General features: G+C 40.4%; 1 protein-coding gene across 3 annotated transcripts in view; it reads right to left on the bottom strand.

The window, feature by feature from the left end:
• Window positions 1-481: 481 nt before the first annotated feature.
• The window catches only part of CD28 (CD28 molecule), a 31,445-nt gene continuing 21,130 nt past the window's right edge, over window positions 482-10,796 (bottom strand). For all 3 annotated transcript variants that reach the window (XM_079782235.1, XM_079782236.1, XM_079782237.1), the window contains 3 exons: window positions 10,063-10,419; window positions 8,899-9,023; window positions 482-3,383 (listed from right to left, as the gene is read on the bottom strand). In XM_079782235.1, coding sequence (XP_079638361.1) covers window positions 3,255-3,383; window positions 8,899-9,023; window positions 10,063-10,419 — 611 coding nt within the window. In that variant the 3' untranslated portion in view covers window positions 482-3,254. The remainder of the gene's footprint in view (window positions 3,384-8,898; window positions 9,024-10,062; window positions 10,420-10,796) is intronic.

The following is a 10,796-nucleotide window of genomic DNA, read 5'->3' as shown; positions in this document are numbered from 1 at the left end:
AGGAAAGCAGATAGAGTCTGGGGGAAATTAACTAGGAGTGACCTGAAGGAAATGGGGGAACAAGCCAGGTAGATAACTAGAGAAGGACATTCTAGAAGGAAAAAAATATAGGGGTAAAGGCTCTGAAGAGGGAACATGTCTGCTGTTGAGGAGCAATCTGTCAGAAAGTATTCATTTACCTGTAGGAGAGAGAGTCACATCACACAGAATGCGCAGGTAAGCCCAGCCTGACATCGCAGAGATATAAACTAATGTTTTGATGAGAAATTGTAACTGAAGCCAAGGTAGAAGTATACCTTGCTTGAAGTGAGAATATTTGAAAGTCTAGATTTTTTTAAAAGGCTAAAAACTAAAGATTTATTAAAAGGATTTATCCCACATTTAAAAAACATAGAAAGTTTCCTCTAGTTTTGTTGCCAAAGGTGAAGCATATCTGCTCTGAACGTCAACATTAAAGCACAAATTAAAAAGCAGGCACATGATAGTTCAGTAATTTTATTACTGAATACACAGAACATGATGTACACTTGGCCTCTTTAAATTGTCATGCTCAGCCCAAAATAAAGAAGCTCACAATAAAAAAACTTATAGAAATACCAAGTATAAAACTCTTAGAATAAAAGCAGCAAAGGACATTGTTTTCTTCATAAGTACCATATCTGAAACTGTAAATGCATGGCTCCAACCACTGTTTTTAAACCATTTCTTGGTTCACACTAATAGTGAAAAAGGACTTCCCTGTTAACACTTGTACTTTGGTTCTGTTCAAAGTGAGTAAGAAAAATCTAAAGTGTGATTCATCGTTAGTAAACCTGTTTTTCCCATCAGAAAATAAAACTGGGTATTGCCAAAGATCAAATCTTTCCATTTTTTTAAATTTATTTATGTTTTGCTATTGCCCTTTCTACAAATTCTACAGCTCTATCATTTTCAAATCCAGTCTGATAACTTAGATTACAGATCTCTATGTGCCAAGAGACTGGCAATGGGTTACAGTTGCCAACTTAAATTCAACTGTTCTTTGTCACTCAAATACTGCTGGGCTTGGCCTTCTTTACATCAATTAAATTAATGGAAAAGGAGCCCACTTAAAAATCAACCAAAGTACAATATTTTCTGTCTGGAATCATAATATTCTTATCTTTCCCCACAACACACAAAAAAAATTAAAGAAACCTCTTTATATACATAAAAGTGTGAGGTGGAAGTCTGTACATTTTTTATTACAAGCCAAAATAATCTGAAACATGATAATGGTGGGAGTTAAGAGGCTCTCAAATTTTATAGCACCTCATTCCTGGATAATGGGTTTAAATTTGTGTTATAATATTCTCTCCCTTCTTAGGTCATTGCCCAGTTTAATTGTTACACATAAGTTATATCTATGGCAATAATAATAATAATAATAATAGCTAAAATTATGTGCCAGACATAGTACTAAGTCCAGGAACAAGTAGAGAAAAAGACAAACTAGGGCCATGTCCTCAAGGAAATTACAGTGTAGGGACAGACATTTGTGATCATTATTTTCATTTTATAATTGAAGAACCAGAGTCTTAGAAAGACGGCAACATGCCTGAGGCCAACTAGCAATGGGACCTGAACCAGGTCTCTCTGCCTCTAAAACCTAGACTCCTCTAACATCTGAATAAATTGAAGCACTGAACAACCATAAAGGCAGCAGTAGAGCCATTCTCTAATGTCCCCAGGCATACCCCAGTTGACCCAAACTGGAGGTAGAAAAATGTCCATGGTCATTCCAGGGTCAGACCTTACAGGGTATCTTGAGAACTTTGATGCTGTCTCAAAAGACATATTCCAGAATACGTTTCCACGTCGATGGACCTCCAGGCACCTGAACTCACGCTGTTATGGAGCTCTGAGCCCTAAAGCACTGAAGATCCTGTAAAGAAGCTTTCATGAGGTCTCCTGCTGCCTGCCATCTTCTGGAAAATTGCCACCAGCCAGTCCCTCAGCACATGACAAGAATCAAGTCATTTCTTTCTATTCTCCTTCCTTCAGAAGAAGTTTCCTGGGGCTCATTCCCCACACCCCAATGAAGGCTAACATCCCCTTTTCACAGTATCATCACTTCCCTATGGATGTGCATCCAACATTCTACTTCAGATCTCCATGCAGACAATAAAGAGACCAGCTAGGCAAACCTGGAATATATGGAACAGAAAAGCCCCTATAGAAGTTGACTGGAATGTTCATAATATTTAAATAATTTTGACATCAAGTGGCCTTATTTCCAAACATATTCTTCCTTGGTGTGGGAAGACTACTTTATTTTTTTAATCATACTGTGAAAATTACATTGAATTTCCATCATAGGGAATAAGGAAAGCAAGTCAATTTAACTTGCATTGCTTTGAAGGTATTCCATTGGTCAAAATGACTAAATATGACCAGAAATCATCAAAGATAATGTCTACATATTTCTAAACTAAAAGGAAAACAACATTAAATAGGAGCTCAGTGGTTCATTTCATGAGTGAAAGACAGTGTTTTCATGTTTCAAAAAGGTTTAAGTCTCTCTACCCTCCCCTCCCACTCTAACCTATCCCTACCCTAAACCCCCATTTAACGAAAAAGGAATGATTTTCTAACCTTTCTTCTCCATCTAAAAAGTTTTAAGCCCAGCCAGTGTGGCTCAGTGATTGATCCTCGACCTATGAACCAGAGGTCACAGTTCAATTGCCAGTCAGGGCACATGCTCAGGTTGCAGGCTCCATCCCCAGTAGGGGGCATGCAGGAGGCAGCCAATCAATGATTCTCTCTCATCATTGATATTTCTATCTTTCTCTCCTTCTTCCTTCCTCTCTCTAAAATCAATAAAAACATATTGAAAAATAAAGTAAGAAGTCCTTCACTATCACACTTTACTTGACCACCACGTGCAGAGGGGTAAGAAAGGAGTAAAACTGTAAGCAGATTTTAAGGCTAACAGAATTCACTCACTTTTTATTTTCTACCCTAGCCTCTCAATCAAGTCAATAAATATATAGCAAGTTTGAAAGTTGGTCGTGGCACTACAAGACTTAGTCTGCCATAGTAATATTCTTTAACTTCATTTCAGCTTCTCAAAAATGATGTTATTTGGTCAAGTCAGTCAAGAAAAATTGTCATTTGTGGCCCAACAGGGGCCTGAGGTGGCCGGCTGAAGACGAGGCGGTCCTTTCCTATCCAGAGCAGTGGTGTTGAGCAGGTGAAGAGGTGTCAGCCGGCTGGCTTCTGGATAGGGGTCCATGTCAGGAGCGGTAGGCTGCAAAGTCTCTCGATGGAGCATAGGGATGGTAGTGCCTGCGGGTAGGCCCCAGCCTCCGGGGGGTCATGTTCAAGTAGTCACTCTGAAGGACCCTGTTCCTCTTACTCTTCATCTGCAGAAAAGAGAAGTGTCATTGTGAAGGGCCAGAGACGTGGAGAGAGATGTCAATTCTAAGACTTTGGAGGCAACTATTCAGACCATGGACTGTCACATGAAGCTGAACACCAGAATTCATTAAGCACTTGGGACTTGAATCTTGACTAATCAAACCTAACTACTTTGGACTCTTCTAAATTAACTTGAAAAATCTGAATCAGAGAAGGTATTTTAGAGAAATGCATCCCTGTTACTCTCAAAGAAGTCATTTAACCTGAATTTCAAAAGTATATCTCATTTACATATCTGCTGTTGATATATAAGTATTCTTGAAGGTCCTTCCTCTTTTGCAAAGGTTAAGCATCCCCCACTGCAATCTTCTTATATTAGTCATTTTCTTAACAATCTGTTTTTTTCATAATTAACCAGAGAGGACCTTCAGCCTTTCAGAGGTTGGAGTAATCATAAATTCATAGAATCATAAATTCATAGCAGTGGATTCCAAATGGGAAGATAGTTCTAGGCAACTAGTTATATTCCTATTTCTTTATATGTATTTACATTTCCTGGTCCTCAGGCTCAGCTCCCTCTGGAAGAATTTCTACAAGGGGTGAGAAAAGTAAGACAATACTTAATTAACCTGGAGCAAGAGATATTCTTCCATGAATTTTAGCAAAGTTTGGGTTAAGGAGCATCTTCTCTGGATCAATAGTATGGTAAAATTTATATAGTTGGAAAAAAAAGACCCTTAAAATTCTAAAACTAGAAAGTCATCTAGATTTCTGGATTTAGAATTCACTATTATGGAAAAAAAATGCCTATTTCCTGGCACATAGGCCTGATGCATGAGTAGAAATGTTGGACATGAATGATATGAACTCCTGCTTAAATAAGTAAGCAAACGACTTCAGCTCTGGCCTTATTTCCTTGCACTTCTACCTGGGCGTTTCACACCTTCCTTGGCAAAGAGGCATGAGTAAGTGTTAACGAAAGGCTGAAAAAAAAAACACTGACCTTCACATTACTAAATATGAGTAACATGTTTTCAGACCTCATTTTCTTGAACTCTCAGCAGCATTCTTTATTATTGATTATTCTCTCCTCTTTGAACCACTCTTCCACTTTGCCGTCTATGAGATGCTACCGTCCATGTTTTCATCCTGCCTCCCTGACCATGCTTTCTGGCCTCCTCTGCAAGCTCACCCTTTCTATCTAGCCATTCAGTATTAGAGTTTCACACAGCTTTGTTCTAGGGCCTAGGCCCTAGGCCTTCTCTTCTACTAACTCCATCCTCACCCTAGGCAATCTCATCAACATTCACAACTTCAATTATCATCTATTCACGCAAATGTAGACTAGACTAGACTTCAAAATCATTTTAAACTCAACACATCTAAAACAAAACTAAAGAGCCCTCGCCAGTTTGGCTCAGTGGATAAAGCATTGGCCTGCAGACTGAAGGGTCCCAGGTTTGATTCCAGTCAAGGGCATGTACTTCAGTTGCAGGTTCCCCAGCCCTGGTCAGGGTGCTTGCAGGAGGCAACCAATCAATGTGTTTCTCTCATGTCGATTGTTCTCTCTGTCTCTCTGTCTCCCTTACACTCTCTCTAAAAGTCAGTGGGAAAATAGCCTCAGCTGAGGATTAAACAAATAACAACAACAAAAAACCCTCAATATCTTCCCCTAAACTCAGGTGCTCTCCCAGGATATCTCATCTTAGTGAGTGACACTACATATATAGAGTTGCCCAAACCAATCCTTCTTGCCTTGCCACCTCCAGCTCCTTATCCCCTGTCCGAGAGGACATTTGACAATGTCTGAAGACATTTTGGGTTGTCACACCCAGGAGGAATGCTACTGGCATCTAGTGGGTAAAGGCCAAAGATGCTGCTAAATATTCTACATTGCACAGGGCAGCCCCCAGTAACAAAGAATCATTCAGCCCAAAATGTCAATAGCGCCAAGACTGAGACATTCTAATCTAGAATCTGGTCATGACATGAAAATGGAATGAAAAGGAAGCAATAGATATGACACATATCATCAAATTAGCATGAGTATTGTGAGACTGCTTGACTCCTTCTTGTTCATACCCAAGATGACAGATGACTTGAGCCTGGGTGACTAGAAGGATGGTGTTCCATCCATAGACATTAGGCAAGGCAGTAGGAAAAGTGTATCTGAAAGAGGTTATACATTCTGCTTTAGTCATTTGGGACTTGAGATGATGGATGAGTTATCTAGCTGGAACTAAGAAGAGGATAGTGTTAAACACACATAATTGGAGGATTCGTTCAGAGAGAGGTAGTCATGGAAACCAAGTGCATCAGGGAAGCTGCTCTTCAAACATCTTGATTCTATATCCTTTCTATAAAAGAAAGGCAGGAGTTTTCTTGAGCACGGGGTTACAGCAGGACAGGAATCAGGACCTGAAAATGTCTGCTCCCAAATCAATGTGGAAGGCTGCTGATAATACCCTGGGAAGCACTTTAGTGCTTATTCCAACCTTGAAAACTCCCTTTGCCTGATTCCCAAATGACAGTCTTTGTCTCCAGACACCCCCAAAAAAACTATAGCTGGTAGAGAAGGCCCAACAATGAAGATGTCTTGGTTCTGGGTTCTCCAGGTTGCACACAAAGTCTATGAAAGATCTGCTGCAATAACTCCCATGCATACTCTCACACTGTTATCAGATGGTGGGTTTAGTCATTATCACCCTAATTTTAAAAAACAGTAGGATGGAAATGACACATGCATGACTGGAAACACTATCCACTATCCAGAACCCACAGTGTCCGTGTGCATCTAGCATTTGCATATATGTTTGCAGAGTACTCACCTGATGTATCTGTGTGACTAGGTCACCTCTCTGACCCTCCACCATTAAATGTCTGCTAAAGATACCGTATATGATTTCAGGACCCACCTCCCTTGCCCTGCCCTTCCCTGCAGCCCTTACCCACTTGTTTCCTAGGAGCAGCAGCATGACACAAGGTAATTCAGTAAATGGAGAACTGAGTGAGAGTAACAGGTGCTGGTCTATGGCAGCCTGGCCAAGGGGAACTCTTTATTTATTCAAATGTCAGCAATAGGTCAAGAACTGAGATAGAATCTGCAGCTGCTCCCAAAAACCCACTCAGCCTAGAACTGCCTACAGTAGCACGTCACAAGCCCTCAGGAAGTTCCGGAAAACAGCAATTTATACCAAGGTACAGTGCAAACCAGCCAGAAATGGGATCCCAAAAAAGTACCCAGGAAATGGCTAAACTCTAAGGATCCCTAATGGCCTTGCTGCCTAGCTCAGCAAGGTGCTAGTTGCTTAAACAGTAACAGTTGCAAGAAAAGATGAGCCCAGGGTGAAAATGCTGTATTCTTCTATGAAATATAGATATATGTTATGGGGTAACCAAATTGACTATAAGAGGCCACAGATGGTAAGATATACAAAGCACTTTAATTTCCCACTTCATAGGGATCCTGTGAGACAGAATAAGTCAAAAATAAATTTTTTAAGACAAAGCAAGATGAATCCCACTGGGAATTAGTAGTTCTGCCAAAGAAAAACCATAGTGTCTATGTTGTTTCCAAGTTGAAAGTAAACTGTTAAAACTCCTTGAAAATGAGAAGCTAATTTGTCCCTTTGGTTGTTTTGAGTCACTTAGCAAGTTAGTGCCTGATTATAGTAACTGATATTCTAATGCATATTAACAATAAATTTTAAATGATAATCAGTACCCTTCTGGCCACGAAAAGTTAAAGCAGTTCCCAAAACTACTTCCTGCCAAGTTAGTGGATTACATTGCCCAAGGTCAGCACATTATAGGGGAGCACCTGTTCTGGAAAGGTACCCCAAAAGCCACTAAACCTGGCTTTTAAATTAAGACATTGAGATTCCCGATGGGATCAGGAAAAAAAAAAAAACACCACACACCAAGAATTAAGAGTCTAAATTCTAAAATCATTAGCAAAACCACAATGGTTCAAAGCTGGAAGGGACCAGGATCCAGACAGATAAGGGACTCAGCTAACATCAGAGGAAGAACTTAGGCGATATTTCACTGCATAAAAAGCCCCCATCAGGCTCAGGCAACTTGAAGAAGGCAAGACTGGCAGGCAAATTCTCAAGATATCTAGTATAAAGGATTTCCAGGAACAAGCAGCCATTTTATTCCCTCCCCTGAAGAAGGTAGAGATTGGGCAATAGGCAGCATGACCAATGTTCAGAATACCCCAAGGATCTTCTAAAATGGGAGAAGTATGTGGGGAACAATCGAGAGGTAAACTTTGGGAACAGGCCAACAAGAGAGTGTCAGCAGCCCAAGTTGTATCTATCATTGGTATGATTGTGAACCCATGGCTGCCCAACCCCACCCAGCACCAAGACTGTATGTAGCAAGTACGATGGCTACACATGGCATAGCTCCCTGAAATCTCTTACCTATGTCTGGTTTAGTTAAATGAATGGAGTATGCCTTGAAGATGGGTGTTATACTTCAGACCTGTTTATTTAAGTCTTTAGCTTGGCTTCCATGGAGGTTATGAGGTTAAGCATCACTAAGTATTAAATGTACTTAATCCTAGATAGATGGCAAATATAAAGAGAAATAGTCCCTTATCCTTGAGGTGCATACATTTCTTGTTGAAGGAGCGAACGACTCATACATGCATATAACTTTTAGAAAACATTTCAAAGACAAAATGAAATCAATACATGATTATTCTATGTAAGAATAATGTGTATATAAGAACAGAAAGTCCCCAAGTAAGGGAAAGATCCTTGATAAGGAGGTTCCCTTCTTAACAGTAGATATGATCATCATGATACTTAGTGATGCTTGATATCATGATATCCTCAAACCTCAGCAAAAAATTCAATGCTGAAGTAGGTTAAAAAAAATACACCAAATTTAGGCATGAAATTTGCAAATTTGTTAAACTCCAATTCAGTGATGAGAGCTCAGAAAAGTCTAATTCTCATTATAGTTTCATAATGACAGTACCATAGTTGGTCTCACAAAATTCAACTGCTTCTGAGGAGATAAAAATATGAGTCAGAAAAACAGACCTAGTTTCTTTGCTAGGTTTGAATGCATAATTTCAATAGCCAAATTTCTCATGATTTTTCACCCTGAGCCAAAGTACTTCATTGACTTCAATTGTCTAGATTCCAAAGTTGCTTAGATTTTTATACATATGTACACATTAAAACTATTTTATATGTCATAATGATACTGCAAATGGGGAGAGAAAAAAGTAACTGCCCTTAGTACCCCACCCTTATTTAACCATTTAGCTTTTTATTCTGTTTGGCCACCTAACCAGTGCCTTCTGGAAAATAGAATGCTTGTCAGATTTTTATCTCAGAATAAGTTGGACAGGCTAAAAGAGAACCTACTTCAATCTAGCAAGGGAAAGAAACTAATAAATATCACATGTTAAACAGAAAATACACTACATAGGCAAAATTCTTGAATCTGATCGGATCACATGTGGCAGAAAAGTTTGCATGAAAGCAGTGCTGCTTCTCTTACCCAGTAAGTAAAAAGAGCCACTGTTACTAGCAAGCTATACAAAGCCAAGACTCCAACAGCAACCACCAGTGCCCAAAATGGCTTAGAAGACTCAGGAGTTCGGTGAGCTGGACAATGATGATTCTCTGAAAAATAGAATAGAGTGCATTAAATGACATGGGAGCGGCACTTGAATACATTTTCTTCCTTCTGAACATTATGGAAGAACTAGAGGCCTGGTGTACGAAATTCATGCACCAGCGGTGGGGGGGGGGGGGGGGGGGTTCTCAGCCCAGCTTGCACCCTCTCCAATCTGGGACCCCTCGAGGGATGTCCAACTGCCTCTTTAGGCCCGATCCCAGTAGGCCCTGTACTTACTACATACAGTCTTGGTGCTGGGTGGGGTTGGGCAGCCATGGGTTCACAATCATACCTACTGGGATCGGGTCTAAACGGGCAGTCAGACATCCCTCTCACAATCCAGGACTGCTGGCTCCCAACCACTCACCTGCCTGCCTGCCTGCCTGCCTGCCTGCCTGATTGCCCCTAACTGCTTTTTCCTGCCTAACCACTCCCCTGCCAGCCTGATCGATGCCTAACTGCTCCCCTGCCGGCCTGATTGCCCCTAACTGTCCTCCCCTGCAGGCCTGGTTGCCCCTAACTACCCTCCCCTGCCAGCCTGATTGCCCCTAATTGCCCTCTCCTGCTGCCCATCTTGTGTCCACATGGGGGCAGCCATCTTTGACCACATGGGGGTGGCCATCTTATGTGTGTTGGAGTGATGGTCAATTTTCATATTACCTCTTTATTATATAGGATTATTACCATATTTTCTGGCGTATAAGACAACTGGGCGTATAAGATGACCCCCAACTTTTCCAGTTAAAATATAGAGTTTGGGATATACCCACCCTATAAGATGACACCCGGCATATAAGACGACCCCAACTTTTGAGAAGATTTTCCTAGGTTAAAAAGTCGTTTTATAAGCCAGAAAATACGGTATATAGGATGTGAGAGGGACCAAAATATGCAAAATATCACAAGCTTAGAATGTGTAGACTTCCTCTTTGGTCTATCCTCTTTGGGATTTATCTAATCCCACTACTCATCAGGACCTAGTTTTCAAGGCTACAGTTGAAAACCATTTCTTTAAAGTGGTACATTCGTAGAGTTGCATGTTACCTTTCACATGGATAATAGTTCCATTGCTCTTCTCATTGTCTATGTAAGGAGGAGGATACATGACTTCTATTTTGCAAAAGTAAATGTCTGTTTGGTTAACAAACAAGTTCCAGAGGTAGAATGTCACTGTTTCATTGCCCAATTTCCCATCACAGTGGAATCCTGTTTTTGAGCGAAACTGAAGCTGATGGGAGTAGTTGCCATTCACAACACAGACTTCCACAGCACTATCTGCTCCCTTGTAAAGAGATGCCCGGAATTCCTTTGAAAAGAGGTTGTAGGTATACTTGCAGCTAAGGTTGACAGCATTGTTGTACACCACAAGCATGGGTGATTGCTTCACCAAAATCTTGTTTTCTGGAGGAGAAAAAATCATTTGTTTAGAAAAGGGTATAAAGACTTTTTTTCTGAAATCAAAGTAAAGCAATTAACAAAATAAACAGTTCTCCTACATGCATCTTGGGAAGGTGTCACTCTCTGAGCTAGACAAAACATATTAAGCAAACTACTGGAGTATATACAGTAAATGCTATGGAGTACAGTAACATTGTTTTTCTTCCCTCCTTTCAATTCCTCCTTCTCTCTGTGGGTGCCAGGAGAAGAAATCAAAATGGGTAACCATCTAGGGTTTCTTTCCAGCCTTACTCAGTTTCCCCGACCAAGTCCTCCTTTTTAAAAATTTCTGCAAAGGAATCCTAGTCTCATCTTTTTTCTTATATCAGCTCTCAAAGTTA

The sequence above is a fragment of the Cnephaeus nilssonii genome (assembly GCF_951640355.1).
Source record: "Cnephaeus nilssonii genome assembly, chromosome: 10".
NCBI lineage: Eukaryota > Metazoa > Chordata > Mammalia > Chiroptera > Vespertilionidae > Cnephaeus > Cnephaeus nilssonii.
This window is presented reverse-complemented; position numbering and strand designations above follow the sequence as displayed.